The 16,402-nt window shown below is 38.2% G+C and overlaps 1 protein-coding gene across 4 annotated transcripts in view; it reads right to left on the bottom strand.

The window, feature by feature from the left end:
- The window catches only part of MYO16 (myosin XVI), a 702,722-nt gene that overhangs the window by 179,848 nt on the left and 506,472 nt on the right, over nucleotides 1-16,402 (bottom strand). For all 4 annotated transcript variants that reach the window (XM_073014491.1, XM_073014490.1, XM_007960876.3 and 1 more), the window contains exon 23: nucleotides 12,624-12,824. In XM_073014491.1, the coding sequence (XP_072870592.1) occupies nucleotides 12,624-12,824 (201 nt within the window). The remainder of the gene's footprint in view (nucleotides 1-12,623; nucleotides 12,825-16,402) is intronic.

Below are 16,402 nucleotides of genomic sequence, written 5' to 3'. Positions count from 1 at the left end.
TGGGATAATTAATTGTGGGAACATGATAGTCAACTTCTCTGAACCACAGTTTCTTATCTATTTGAGTTTTGTTCTCTGGCCAGTTCACACTAAATTTTAATGATTTTATTGATTAGCATAATCCATCAATAAAATTATTATTTTAGGGGGCTAGGAATGGCTTACATGTAAATTTAGTATATGGGCATCTATTTAGATTTTCAGATTGCCTTTGATATAGCTAATGTCAAAGGTTATTAAAATCATCATTGGATTGAGGAAGTTATCAGGGTTAAGACTAAATTTTTAATAAGCCAAGGAAAACAGCAGGGGCTAACCTTTTAAAAATATTTTGTAAAATATGTTACATGTTGTATTAGTGTGTTTTCACACAGCTGTAAAGAACTATCTGAGACTGAGTAATTTACAAAGGAAAGAGGCTTAATTACCTCACAGTTCAGCATGGCTAGGAAGGCCTCAGGGAACTTCCAATCATGATGGAAGGCAAAGGGGAGGCTTTTTTTTTTTTTTTTTAATTTATTTATTATTATTAAACTTCAAGTTGTAGGGTACATGTGCACAACGTGCAGGTTTGCTACATATGTATACTTGTGCCATGTTGGTGTGCTGCACCCATCAACTCGTCATTTACATCAGGTATAACTCCCAATGCAATCCCTCCCCACTCCCCCCTCCCCATGATAGGCCCCGGTGTGTGATGTTCCCCTTCCCGAGTCCAAGTGATCTCATTGTTCAGTTCCCACCTACGAGTGAGAACATGCGGTGTTTGGTTTTCTGTTCTTGTGATAGTTTGCTAAGAATGATGGTTTCCAGCTGCATCCATGTCCCTACAAAGGACACAAACTCATCCTTTTTTATGGCTGCATAGTATTCCATGGTGTATATGTGCCACATTTTCTTAATCCAATCTGTCACTGATGGACATTTGGGTTGATTCCAAGTCTTTGCTATTGTGAATAGTGCTGCAATAAACATACGTGTGCATGTGTCCTTATAGCAGCATAATTTATAATCCTTTGGGTATATACCCAGTAATGGGATGGCTGGGTCATATGGTACATCTAGTTCTAGATCCTTGAGGAATCGCCATACTGTTTTCCATAATGGTTGAACTAGTTTACAATCCCACCAACAGTGTAAAAGTGTTCCTATTTCTCCACATCCTCTCCAGCACCTGTTGTTTCCTGACTTTTTAATGATCGCCATTCTAACTGGTGTGAGATGGTATCTCATTGTGGTTTTGATTTGCATTTCTCTGATGGCCAGTGATGATGCGCATCTCCAAGACAATCCTAAGTCAAAAGAACAAAGCTGGAGGCATCACGCTACCTGACTTCAAACTATACTACAAGGCTACAGTAACCAAAACAGCATGGTACTGGTACCAAAACAGAGATATAGACCAATGGAACAGAACAGAGTCCTCAGAAATAATACCACACATCTACAGCCATCTGATCTTTGACAAATCTGAGAGAAACAAGAAATGGGGAAAGGATTCCCTATTTAATAAATGGTGCTGGGAAAATTGGCTAGCCATAAGTAGAAAGCTGAAACTGGATCCTTTCCTTACTCCTTATACGAAAATTAATTCAAGATGGATTAGAGACTTAAATGTTAGACCTAATACCATAAAAATCCTAGAGGAAAACCTAGGTAGTACCATTCAGGACATAGGCATGGGCAAAGACTTCATGTCTAAAACACCAAAAGCAACGGCAACAAAAGCCAAAATTGACAAATGGGATCTCATCAAACTAAAGAGCTTCTGCACAGCAAAAGAAACTACCATCAGAGTGAGCAGGCAACCTACAGAATGGGAGAAAATTTTTGCAATCTACTCATCTGACAAAGGGCTAATATCCAGAACCTACAAAGAACTCAAACAAATTTACAAGAAAAAAACAAACAACCCCATCCAAAAGTGGGCAAAGGATATGAACAGACATTTCTCAAAAGAAGACATTCATACAGCCAACAGACACATGAAAAGGGGAGGCTTTTGACTTTGCTCTTGTTGAATTTAACATGCTATACTAATAGAGATATTAAAAAGTCAATATGCAGCCCACAGCAGAAATAGAGTGGAGATCTGGGAATCATCACATATATGCAACTGAATCTTGACAGTAGATAAGCTCCCTGCTCTGAGAAACATCATCAATATTCACAAAATGAAAGTAAATTCATACATCCATCAAATTTATAATCCCTTTCTCTATCATGTTATTTATATGATGCAAAATATAATCCTTAGGAAAGAAGTGGTTGGAATTAAATTTTTAATTAAACCACTTTTCTGGTGTTGGAAGTGGTGATAATTTAAAATGCAAAGTTTTGAGATAAACCCTTGAATTCAATATATCACATCAGAATATATGTGAAGATTGGATTTTAGCAAAATAAATAAGAGATCATTTTCAGCATATATAAATGTGTCCAATTATTTTCCCTGCCTGGTTTCAGTTTTCTATCTGAGGTTTGCTGAAAAGAGTCTCAATTTCTTCTGTAGTGGTAAATCAATGTCTATATATTGTCAATATTTATAAGCAACAGCTTCTATTCTTTTACTTTCCCATTAAGTGATTCTATCCACTAGTTTTTTTTTTTTTTTTTTTTTTTTTTTTTTTTTTGCTTTCCTTCTGATTCACTTTAAGTTGATGAATACTAATTAACAAAGAAGGTTATTAGGAACATATAGTAATGAGTAATGTTGTTAAGAGTCCTATCTAGATATCTAGAAATCTGTATATGCATATTCCCTTGAAATTGACACGGCTGAAATTTATGGATGTGCCTCATTGATTCCTTTATGAAAAAATATACCAATCAACTAGTTCATAAACTATCAATATTCTGGAAAATCTAAAGTTTTATAACTTTCTGTCAGGTCATGAAGCTAAAAGAATATATTAAATATTTGAAGAAGCAGAAGATTCTCTAAATGAGATATTACATTTTGTCTTAACAAAACCTAGGTAAGAAAAGGTGGATCATGCCTCCCGTAAAATACTGCCAAAGGTGAAATTCATGTAAGCAGTGGATCACCAGGAGCCTGGTAGAGCTACTTTTATTTTTCAAAATGTCTGCTCAAGAGGTGAACAAATACAGATGTAAATTAAGTTCTTTCTCTGCAGGTCAAAATATCTTTGTCAAATAGCTTTTAAGAGTATCAGTTTGGCTTAGACCAGACAGATTTGGTTGTTACGTCTGGGGATTCTGCCTGGAGAAAAGGAGAGAAATAAATGAAAATTGCCCTATTGATTAGTTCATGTTCTTTGTTTTTTAATTTAAAAATTCACTCTCAGAGTCTTCTTGGGGACAATGCGTCCCCCACAAATCTCTGGGGAGGTAAAGGATGCGTTATGAAAGGTGTTCCTGACACAGGTGGAACTGAGAAGCTGAACAGACAGAGATCCCTGCAAGCATGTTATGTAAAAATCTTTACGGTGGGAGGCTGAGGAGAGTGGATCACCTGAGGTCAGGAGTTCGAGACCATGGTGAAACCCTGTCTCTACTAAAAATACAAAAAATTAGCTGGGCATGATGGTGGATGCCTGTAATCCCAGCTACTCGGGAAGCTGAGGCAGGAGAACCACTTGAACCCAGGAGATGGAGGTTGCAGTGAGCCGAGATTGTGCCTTTGCACCCCAGCCTGAGGAACAAGAGCAAAACTCTATCTCCAAAAAAAAAAAAAAAAGTTTAAGGGAAAAGAGGTTGGCTTTCATCACTAGATCATCTAGAATTGACCGCAGCATCAATGAGACAAAGATCTCTACTCAGGGACTTGCATAACAGCATAAATCTAAACAATAGAAACATTTCAAACTTAGTTTATTCAAAGATAGAGATACACTATTTTTAAAGAGAAGGAAAAAACTACATATTTTAGAGACAGGCTACAAATCAGTGACTTCATTCTTTTCCCCACATCATTTCCATCAACAACGTTTTAGTGATATGATTCCCGTAAAGGCCTGTGGAAATCAGTGACATGAACAGTAATGATCAGGGCCTACGTGTCTGAGATTACAACTTGATCTGTAGGGTTGTGGTTTAGAGCTACAACGAAGGAATCATGACAAATACAATCAAAATCTACCCACAGAAAGATGCATCTACAAGCACAGTAGATAAGATGGCTGTAAGTTTTTATGCCATTATAAAATTACAACTTAGAGTATGTATGTAAATTGTACAGAATGTTTTAATTTTATAAGGGGAAATCATATGGAAAGGATCTTTTAAAATGCGCAGTAAAATTTCACACACCTGTATGCCTGATTAAAGTATTAGTTATCAAACTAAATGGTAAAGAATACATATATTTTGTACAAAATTCCCTTCAAAGGGAGCTACCCATCACAAACCATCCCAAATACTCTGTGAAAAACAAAATTTTGTTTTCTGTTTTCTCTCTTAATATTATAGTTGAGAAATATCTCAATTTTCTGTATTTAATACCATATATAGAGAATTTAATTTAATTTTATGCTATATTTTTATATATTTTTATATTACATTATATTTTTATATATTTAATTTAATTTAATATATAGTTAGAGGAATATCTCAATTTTCTGTACATATCTTCCACTGAAGTATTTCAAGTGTCATAAGAAGGGCCAGAAAATACCATAATATAATCGGAGTGCTTACACCTTTCCTATCATCTACTGAAGTGATACCAGTAACCCTGTGTATATAAAAATAAACATTCTAACATGACTTCCAAAACATTACTTTATATTATGTGAGCACTTTCATAAGATAAAAGAATTGACTCTTCTTAAAAAAACAAATCAAGGACATTTTACCACTTACTTTATTTTGAGCAACTCAATGGGGCCACCAATATTCTCATCTGAATGTATGGCAAAAGTTGATTGGATAACCTCTGCAACATTATCTGGTCTTCAATATCTGTGATTGATGAGTTCAAAATTTTATGAAGTACTGTTGTATTCCTGCACTGAAGACCTTCAGCCATTGTTGGGGAAATAGATGACTCACATACTTGAAAAAATGAGTAAAAATAATTGTACCTGCATTTATTGCTTGTCATTGTACTTAACCTTTGGGACAAGTTTATGAGGTTCATAATTATATTTTCTTTAATGGTAAATTTCATGGTGCGAGGGTCCTTATCTTCCTCAAAGGCACACAGCAATGGAGCTGGAAATCAAACCCCCAACAGCTGGGCCCCAGGCAGGGCTCCTGCCCTTTCTACCCTCCTTCCACTATGCCACATGTTGTCTATGAGTACAGACAACAAACATATTAGGAATTTCACCCCATGATGTGGTGAAGAGAGAAAAGCACAGGGAACTTGGGGAAAATAAGACACAATAGTGTCACTGCTAGCCTGTAGTGGCTTGCATAGTGTACCCTAAAATTCACGTCCACCCAGATGAACAGAATATGACCTTATTTGGCAATAGGGTCTTTGTAGATGAAATTAGCTAAATTAAGATGTGGTCCCGCTGGATTAAATCTTTGTGAGAAGAGGAGAGAACACACAGAGGGATAGGGCCATGTGATGGAGGCACAGATTGGGGTGATAGGTTTGCAAGCCAGGAATGGGGGCCTGCAAGGGAGGAATGCCAATGGCTGGCTACCACCACAAGCTGGGAGAGAGACTTGGAACAGCCTCTCCCTCAGTGCCTCCAGAAGTAACCAACCCTGCCAATACTTGACATTGAACTACTATCCTTCAACACTGCGAAAAATAAATCTCTGTTGTTTTAAGCCACCCAGCCTATGGTACTTGGTTTTGGCAGGCCTAGGAAATTAATATGCAGCTGTACAATCTTTGGTGAATCACTGAACTTCACCAAGGCTTATTTACCTGAAAAATGGAAATAGTAATACTTATATCCAAGAACATGGTGACAATGTCACAGAAGTACTTTGTAAACTGGAAAATGTCATGCAAGCTTCAGGAATCATTATTGATAAGGGCAAAATGAGATCAAGGAAATTTAGATCAGGACAAGAACTTGATCTGAGGGAAGATAGATAAGATTTGGAAAGACAAAGAAAAGGGATGTTCCAGGTAAGGAAAATCACATGCGCAAAACCTGACTCAGAGAAGTGTAGGAATCACTTAAAAATGAATCAAACGTGGCAAAGAAATTCTACAATGTTATCTGATAAAACTACTCCTCTTATCATCTGTCAAGATGAACCAATAAATACTTTATTAGCTTCCTAGGGTTGCTGCAACAAGTAATGAGTCAGGTGGCTCAAAACAAGAGAAAGGTGTTCCCTCTCAGCACTGGAGGCCAGCACTCTGGAATCTGGTCAAGACACACCGCTGGAGGCTCAACGGGTGGACCCTTCCTGCCTCTTCCAGCTTCTGGGAGTTCCAGGTGTTTCAATACCTACCTGTGTGGTCACAAGGCTTCCTCCTCTTCTCTCTCAAATCTCTCTCTGCCTAACTTTCGGAGTAGACTTTGGACGTAGAGCCCACCCATAACCCAGAATCATCTCCTCATCTCAAGATCTGTAACTTCATTATATAAATGAAGATCCTTTTTCCAAATAAGGTCATATTCACAGCCTCCATGGATGGGGGCCTGGAAATATTTTTGGAAGGCTCCTGTTCAGCCCGTTACAATGCATAAGCGTTTGGGGGGAGAAGGAGCTGAAACAGGGATTCATCATCTTAGGTGTAAGAACAATATCACCAACTTGTTGCCTATAAACCATTCAGGCCAATCACAGTGGGATGCTTATCTGAGATCCAAAGAGATTCACTTCATGCTAATATAAATTTTCATAATAAACAACTTTCAGACAAAGATCCTATGAGCAGACAACAAACAAGGCTCATACAGGTAGGTGTCATATATTATATTACATATATATTATATAATAATTATTAATTTTGACCTATATTTTCATTAATGCAATTTTTATTACTTAAGGTTGTTTTACTATCTCCTAATCTATTTGCTTATTTCACATCAAAATTTAGAAGCTTAAAAATTCTATTTCTTACTAGAGGTAGTTTAGAATCACCTTAATGGAAATTTAACTCTCCTAAGAGCCAGTGTCTTTCGCCAAATCATAATTCTCTCTTCTATCAAGATTCTTAATTTTAATAGCCGATAAAATTAGATACATTTCTGAATTTAACGCTTATCTATCATGTAAATCATCAGAATTTTAAGAGCAGCCCCTATAAGTGATAATCTCATATATGATTTAATATTTGCTAAAACAAGTAACTAACCAAAAAACTCTACAAGCCTTCCTTAATTCAGATTCATGCTCATTAATGAGACCGTGTTAATATTTCATGTACAGCCTCTTCCCATTTACTTTAAAATATTTCTGTAATGGAGACTGGAAAATGTACTCTGCTCCTATGAGTAATGAAAAATTCAAATGTGTTTAGAAAAGATCTTCAGCTATAATTTAAATAATGTTGCTTAAACATTTCTAAAAGCACCTCAGAGCCTCTGTTCCAAACAAGACTCCAAAGCCTGGCCGTTCTTCCTGGTCAGAGCTTTAAGGATAGGCGAGTCCCTCCAGGTGGGGCTGGATGCCAATATTATCCAGGAGTAATAATTATCCTTCCTACAAAAGGTAATGAATTTCCACTAAAAAGACCAGGCAATCCTATCACAGAGGAGCAAGCGGTGATGAAGGAGATACGTTCTACCCCATCCGTCTGGCCAAAAAAGTGGCAACAAGGAACCCCAGGGCCACTGGGGGCCAACTTGACTATCAGAGAGCTATTCAGCAATGTTCCTCCTATTGTCCAAACTAGACCTTGTATATTGATTTCAAATCAGTTAACTTTTTCTACATGTCTTGATTTATAAAATACAGAAAGTGTTGCTGCCTTTTTTGAAACTGCAATAGCTCAAAATTTAAGTGTATGTGTCTACATTTGATTATTCAAATGGCATATGGCTTGACATATTGCCACAAATTACATATAATCTATACTGAACATGTGAATGAGTCCTCAGGGAGTCTTTTGGCTAAGACTCATTAATACATCTTAGTACAATAAAAGATTTTTATAAAACCACAAAACTGACTCCCATGATAAAAATCTTGCTTAAAAAACAAAGGTGATTTTACAGAAACATTCATGTTTCCACAGGGGTTTAGGCTGTGTACCAACTAATCAGTTGGTTTCCTCTGTTTTGCTTTATTTCTATCAGAACTCAGTGAAATAATTATATTGACTTAAATTCAGTTGTTTTCCCAAAAATTTTCTTAAAATATTTGAAGCTAAAAATGGAAATTTTAAGTGAATGCACAACCATTTTTTAAATCGAACATAAAATAATTTAAAAACGATTATTCCCAAGCACATTTCCACTGACTTTAATGCAATTAGCATTTATTGAACATCTAGTGCACCTCCAACACACAACACAGACTCAGAAGGCACACCAAGTATGTACCCGCCTACAGTCACTTCCGTAAACCCGAGGAAAAGTAATTCTCAGAAGGCACGCCAAATATGTACCCGCCTACGGTCACTTCCATAAACCTGAGGAAAAGTAGTTCTCAGAAGGCACGCCAAGGATCTACCCGCCTACAGTCACTTCCGTAAACCCGAGGAAAAGTAATTCTCAGAAGGCACGCCAAGCATGTACCCGCCTACGGTCACTTCCCTAAACCTGAGGAAAAGTAATTCTCAGAAGACACGCCAAGCATGTACCCGCCTACAGTCACTTCCGTAAACCTGAGGAAAAGTAATTCTCAGAAGGCACGCCAAGTATGTACCCGCCTACAGTCACTTCCGTACACCCGAGGAGAAGTAATTCTCAGAAGGCACGCCAAGTATGTACCCGCCTACAGTCACTTCCATAAACCCGAGGAAAAGTAATTCTCAGAAGGCACGCCAAGTATGTACCCGCCTACAGTCACTTCCATAAACCCGAGGAAAAGTAATTCTCAGAAGGCACGCCACGCATGTACCCACCTACGGTCACTTGCATAAACCCGAGGAAAAGTAATTTTCAGAAGGCACGCCAAGTATGTACCCGCCTACAGTCACTTCCGTAAACCCGAGGAAAAGTAATTCTCAGAAGGCACGCCAAGTATGTACCTGCCTACAGTCACTTCCCTAAACCTGAGGAAAAGTAATTCTCAGAAGGCACGCCAAGTATGTACCCGCCTACAGTCACTTCCGTAAACCTGAGGAAAAGTAATTCTCAGAAGGCACGCCAAGCATGTACCCGCCTACAGTCACTTCCGTAAACGCGAGGAGAAGTAATTCTCAGAAGGCATGCCAAGCATGTACCCGCCTACAGTCACTTCCCTAAACCTGAGGAAAAGTAATTCTCAGAAGGCACGCCAAGTATGTACCCGCCTACGGTCACTTCCATAAACCTGAGGAAAAGTAATTTCCTGAGATCATCACACTTCAATGTAACTTGTAAAATACTCCCTACAAATTCAACAAATATTTACTATGAAGAAAATATAGCCTGAAAATTGAAATACAAGTCTAAGATTCCTGTTTTCCTAAAGAATTTTTAATAGTGAAATCTCTCAAATTCAAAGAACATGAATTATATTTCAAATGTATGTTTTTATAAAATTTATGTATATAAATTTATATTTGAATAAATATATGAAAATATATACAATTATAAATATACACATATGCATTATATATTATAAATATATATACACGTAGAAATATATAATATAGAAATATATGTATATATTTATATACATATATTGATATATTTATATATGTATTGATTAAATATATAAGTATTTAAAATTTAATAAATTGTATATTTATTAAATATACAAATGTTTAATAAATGGAAATATAAAATATACATATATGAATATAAATATAGAATATGTATATAGTAGGTATACAAATATATATATTTATATTTGTATATATAACTACATATATAGTATATATACATATATTTATATTTGTATATATACAATATATTTGTATATATACACACATATTTATATTTGTATATATAAATATGTTTTATATATAAATATGTTTTATATATAAATATATAATATACATCTATATACACATATACATATAAAATCCTCCCTGGATTTCCTTCTGACGTGCCACTCACCACCCCAGCCTTCTTCTGAGACCGTGCCCCTCTAATGCCTCTCAAAGCTCCTTGTTAGCCTAACTACCACATCACTCAGATGCATTTTCTATTGACCCCTTTTCTTCCTTTCTCTTGGTTTCTATGATACTCCTTTTCTACTAACTTTTGTTTTCCCTCTCTTCCATTCTCTTCCTGAGTGCCATAATCAGGATACACATTTTCAATTATATAACCATATTTCCCAAAACCATCAACCTATCTTATCTCAGCATCAAGTACTTTTAGCATCGTATTAGAAGCTGCACAAAAAAAAACCCCAAATTCAGAACATCTAAAACTGAATAGCATTCCTTTCAAACTGCTGCATCCTCCAGGGTTTCCTCTCTTGGTTGCCGTAATACCACCCTCTGTCAGAGAGCCAAGTGAGACCCTTCATGGTCCTTCCAGGCTGTCTCCTCAGCTTTGCACATGCAATCAGTCACTGTCCCTGCTTCCTCTTCCTCTGAACGCCTCCTCTTATCCGCTGGTATCACTCAAATGCACACCTTGACTGGGCATTTTCAAAGGCCCCTTTATTCTTTTACCAATATCTCCTGTATCAGGCCCTCTGCTTTTTTGTTTTTATTGCTTCATCTTCCTACTTTGTCTAAAAATAGTTCATGAGTTAACAGTGTCAAGAGGACAAAGCCCTTGGTGGTGCATGCATATTTACTCATGATTTGGCCCAACCCAATCTTCTTAGACATGTCACCTACCGCCCTTTCTACCCTGAACTGAACTTCTGACACAACTTCCCAAATACTCCGTAGGTGCTGTGTTGGAATGGCATTGCCCATCCATCCTGGTTGCTGCTTGGACTGCGGAGGCTGAAAAGGAGAAGCCTGCCTTCATGTAGGCTTGCACCAGGATCCAGTTGCTCTTTAGTTTCCACTAGTCTGGTGTGATGGCACAAGACTCAGAGGTAGACGGAGTGAGAACCACACTTCTGCTGTGTTACCGGGTGAGCCTCCGTGAAGATGATTTTCCCTTGCAGTGGGAATCTCCAAGCCTAGTCCCTTCCTCCTTTGATGTTGAGTGCTAGGGTTTACACATGCTACTTGTGCAGGTGGGAGCAGTAACAGAATCAGCAACTGTAGCAGCAGCTTCTCAGTTTGGCTAGAGGATTCCTGATCTAAGATAAGGCTGTAACTGTCTTAGTAACTCTGTTCTGTGGTGTGCTTGTAATGTCATTCCTGAAAGTTCAACTTAGAGTCTCCCAATGATTATTTTCTCAAACTAGATTATTTTCTGCTTAAATAGGTAGAGGAGTGGATTCTGTCCTATACAACTGAATCCTGAATCAAAATTATATGTCTTTACAAGAATGTCCCCCCACTCTTTTATAATTAGTGAGCTCTCAATCACCCTTGAAGGTCTGGGTTTGGAAAGCATCTCTACACATTTTTTAAGCCACTAATTGCTTCCTTCCCTATGGTAATATATACATTTGTTGATATTATTATATCAATATAATACTTTATTCATATTAATATTTGTTCATTTGCCTTTCCCTATTTGAAGCTGAGATATTTGAGGGCAAGGAATAGGCTTTGCTCATCTTTGATTTTCGAATTCTCCTTCTTTGGCATAACACAGAGTCTCTGGAAACACTGGTCGAAATGAACTGAAACACACTATAAGCCAGCGGTAAGAGATTTTACCCTCTAGCACGCCATCTGTACTAAGTGGGGTCAAAGGAGTAAGAGTAGGAGACAGAGAGCTGTACATGCAAAAGCAGGAGACACTAACTACAGCTGGGATTTGGACTGAGGATAAATGAACATGGATTTAATACTGAAAGTTGGATGAAATTTGATCTTGTTAAGAAGACAAGGAGGATATTTCAAGCTTAATGTAAAGGAGTTTAAGGGAGGCTGAAAATGCAGAAAAAATGAGTGGATTAGAAAAATAACCTGAACAGAGATCTTGCACAGGGGAGTTCTGACAGGTAAGAAATGAAAAGAAAAATTATGATCAGCTTGGAGAAGCCTGATATCAGCGTGGACTAAGGAGAATGATAATTTTTATATAGGTAAGAGGAAGTCCTTGAAGGTGTTGAAGTAAGAAGCATGTTTTACAAAGCTGGTTAGAGAACTGGGAAAGATCTGAGAGAGTGGCTTTCTTTCTTCCTTAAGTTGACATGCTTTAAGAAAAAATACTTTAATACTAAAAACTATATTCAAGGTAAGAAAACTCAGATGTCCAATGTTCATCTGTATTATGAATAATATTCCAAAATTTATAGCAGAGCTCTTTGTATTAAATCCAGGGATCCTTTGCTCATATAAAGTTATAATTCTAGAAACATTATGAGAAGACTCACACAGCGTGTGTCATCATTCTGAAGATATTAATTCCGCATCAAGCTAAAAGAATATCACTCAGAAAAGTACCTTTTGTGGTACTTTTTATCCAAATAACACAACTTAAAATATCAACAACTCTAGAGCTTGTCCCAATGACCTTTGATCATTAGTGCACATGAAAAATTACGCAGTTCTGGCCACTTACCCTTCCTGCGTAGTGCATGATGGTAAAGGCTGTACCGTGGTCTTTGAGGGCAACATTCCCATTCCCATCCTTCACGGGGGAGTACACCGCATTTGTGTTTGAGGATTCTAGGAGACTTTGCAGCTTTTTTGGAAAATTTGATTCCATTGACCAAATCATTTGACTTTCTTCATCCAATAACGCGAGAAATCCCGATGGCTTCTGAGAGTTAAGAAGAGATGGGGAGTTGTTTTGTCTATTACTTAGTTTGATACTTTTGTTATGATTCATGCATGCTTGTTTATATTTTTGTTAGATTCATACAGACACTCAGAAAATGAATCAGTCTTTACGTTAATACATTTCTATTTCTGCCCCACCACCTAGCAGGTCTCCGATGTAAAGTAGACCCCCAATAATATTTATCAAATTAATGAACAAATAAGTAAAAAAAGTATTGTAATGTCATTAAAATACTGTAGTTATTTAAAAAGTACATTTTCATCTTATTAAGAAAAATAAAATTTCAGACTACAGGAAAATTGTCATTTTTCTTGACCTATAATCCATCTAAAATATTCCACACCTATGATGAGACAAGAAACTTATCAAAAAATAAAGCTCATCAGGATGTTAAGTCATAAACATTACGGCAAAGCTGGGCACAGTGGCTTAGGCCTATAATCCGAGCCCTTTGGTAGGCCAAAGCAGTCAGGTCACTTGAGCTCAGGAGTTTAAGACCAGCCTGCCTGGGCAATATGGTAAGACCTCATCTCTATTAAAAAATAATAATAATAATACAGAAATTAGCTGGGCATGGTGATGTGTGCCTGTAGTCCCAGCTTCTCAGGAGGCTGAGGTGGGAAGATCACTAGAGCCCAAGAGGTATACGTTGCATGGAGCCATGATCATGCCACTGCACTCCATCCTGGACAACAGAATACAACCCTGCCTCAAAAAAGAAAAAAAAAAAAAAGAGAGAGAGTATGTCCAAGATGGCTGAATAGGAACAGCTCTGGTCTGCAGCTCTCAGTGTGATCAACGCAGAAGACGGGTGATTTCTGCATTTCCAACTGAGGTACCTGGTTCATCTCATTGAGACTGGTCGTACAGTGGGTGCAGCCCATGGAGGGTGAGCCGAAGCAGGGTGGGGCATCACATTACCCAGGAAGCGGGAGGGGTCAGGGGATTTCCCTTTCCTAGCCAAGTGAAGCCATGACAGACTGTACCAGGAAAATTGGGATACTCCTGCCCAAATACTGCACTTTTTCAATGGTCTTTGCAAATGGCACACCAGGAGATTATATCCCACGCTTGGTTCAACGGATCCAACGCCCACAGAGCCTTGCTCACTGTTAGTCCAAGATCAAACTGCAAGGCAGCAAACCTGGCTGGGGGAGGGGCGTCTGCCATTGCTGAGGCTTGAGTAGGTAAACAAAGTGGCCAGGAAGCTCAAACTGGGTGGAGCTCACCACAGCTGAATGAGGTCCGCCTAACTCTGTAGACTCCACCTCTGGGGGCAGGGCATAGCTGAACAAAAAGGAGCAGAAATTTCTGCAGACTTAAACATCCCTGTTTGACAGCTCTGAAGAGAGCAGTGGTTCTCCCAGCACGGTGTTTGAGCTCTGAGGACAGACAGACCACCTGCTTAAGTGGGTCCCTGACCCCTGTGTAGCCTAACTTGGAGACACCTCCCAGTAGGGGCCGACTGACACCTCATAGAGTCAGGTGCCCCACTGAGATGAAGTTTCCAGAGGAAGGATCAAGCAGCAATATTTACTATTCTGCAATATTTGCTGTTCTGCAGCCTCCACTGGTGATACCCAGGAAAACAGCGTCTGGAGTGGACCTCCAGCAAACTCCAACAGACCTGCAGCTGAGGGAACTGACTGTTAGAAGGAAAACTAACAAACAGAAGGTAATAGCATCAACATCAACAAAAAGGGCATCCACACCAAAACCCCACATATAGGGCACCATCATCAAAGACCAAACGTAGATAAAATGACAAAGATGGGGAGAAAACAGAGCAGAAAAGCTGAAAATTCTAAAAACCAGAGTGCCCTTTCTCCCCCAAAGGATTGCAGTTCCTCACCAGCAACAGAACAAAGCAGGATGGAGAATGGCTTTGATGAGCTGACAGAAGTAGGTTTCAGAAAGTGGGTAATAACAAACTTCTCTGAGCTAAAGAAGGATGATGTTCGAACCCATCACAAGGAAGCTAAAAACCTTGAAAAAATATAAGATGAATGGCTAACTAGAATAAACAGTGTAGAGAAGACCTTAAATGACCTGATGGAGCTGAAAACCATGGCACGAGAACTATGTGATGCATGCACAAGCTTCAGTAGCCGATTTGATCAAGTGGAAGAAAGGGTATCAGGGATTGAAGATCAAATTAATGAAATGAAGTGAGAAGAGAAGTTTAGAGAAAAAAGGAGTACAAAGAAATGAATAAAGCCTCCAAGAAATATGGGACTATGTGAAAAGACCAAATCTACATTTGATTGTCATACCTGAAAATGATGGGGAGAATGGAACCAAGATGGAAAATACTCTTCAGGATATTATCCCAGAGAACTTCCCCAAACTAGCAAGGCAGGCCAATATTCAAATTCAGGAAATACAGAGAACACCACAAAGATACTCCTTGAGAAAAGCAACTCCAAGACACATAATTGTCAGATTCACAAGGTTGAAATGAAGGGAAAAATGCTAAGGGCAGCCACAGAGAAAGGTCAGGTTACCCACAAAGGTAAGCCCGTCAGACTAACAATGGATCTCTTGACAGAAACCCTACAAGCCAGAAGAGAATGGTTGTCAATATTTAACATTCTTAAAGAAAAGAATTTTCAACCCAGAATTTCATATCTAGCCAAACTAAGCTTCATAAGTGAAGGAGAAATAAAATCCTTTACAGACAAGTAAATGCTGAGAGATTTTGTCACCACCAGGCCTGCCTTACAGGAGTTCCTGAAGGAATCACTAAACATAGAAAGGAACAACCGGTACCAGCCACTGCAAAAACATGGCAGAGTGTAAAGACCATCAATGCTAGGAAGAAACCGCATCAACTAATTGGCAAAATAACCAGCTCACATCATAATGACAGGATCAAATTCATACATAACAATATTAAACTTAAATGTAAATGGGCTAAATGCCCCAATTAAAAGACACAGACTGGCAAATTGGATACAGAGTCAAGACCCCTCAGTATGCTGTATTCAGGAGACCCATCTCACATGCAGATACACACACAGGCTCAAAATAAAGGGATGGAGGAAGATCTACCAAGCAAATGGAAAACAAACAACAAAAAAAAGCAGGGGTTGCAATCCTAGTGTCTGATAAAACAGACTTTAAACCAACAAAGATCAAAGGAGACAAAGAAGGTCATGACATAATGGTAAAGGGATCGATTCAACAAAAAAGAGCTAGCTATCATAAATATATATGCACCCAATACAGGAGCACCCAGATTCATAAAGCAAGCCCTGAGAGACTGAAAAAGAGACTTAGACTCCCACACTATAATAATGGGAGAATTTACCATCCCACTGTCAATATTAGACAGATCAATGAGACAGAAGGTTAACAAGGACATCCAGGACTTGAACTCAGCTCTGCACCAAGCAGACCTAACAGACATCTACAGAACTCTCCACCCCAAATCAACAGAATACACATTCTTCTCAGCACGACACTGCACTTACTCCAAAATTGACCACATAGTTGGAAGTAAAGCACTCCTCAGCAAATGTAAAATAACAGAAATCACAACAAACTATCTCTCAGAC

Source organism: Chlorocebus sabaeus, chromosome 3 (assembly GCF_047675955.1).
Source record: "Chlorocebus sabaeus isolate Y175 chromosome 3, mChlSab1.0.hap1, whole genome shotgun sequence".
NCBI lineage: Eukaryota > Metazoa > Chordata > Mammalia > Primates > Cercopithecidae > Chlorocebus > Chlorocebus sabaeus.
The sequence above is the reverse complement of the archived record's forward strand: the minus strand, read 5'-3'. Positions and strand labels throughout refer to the sequence as shown.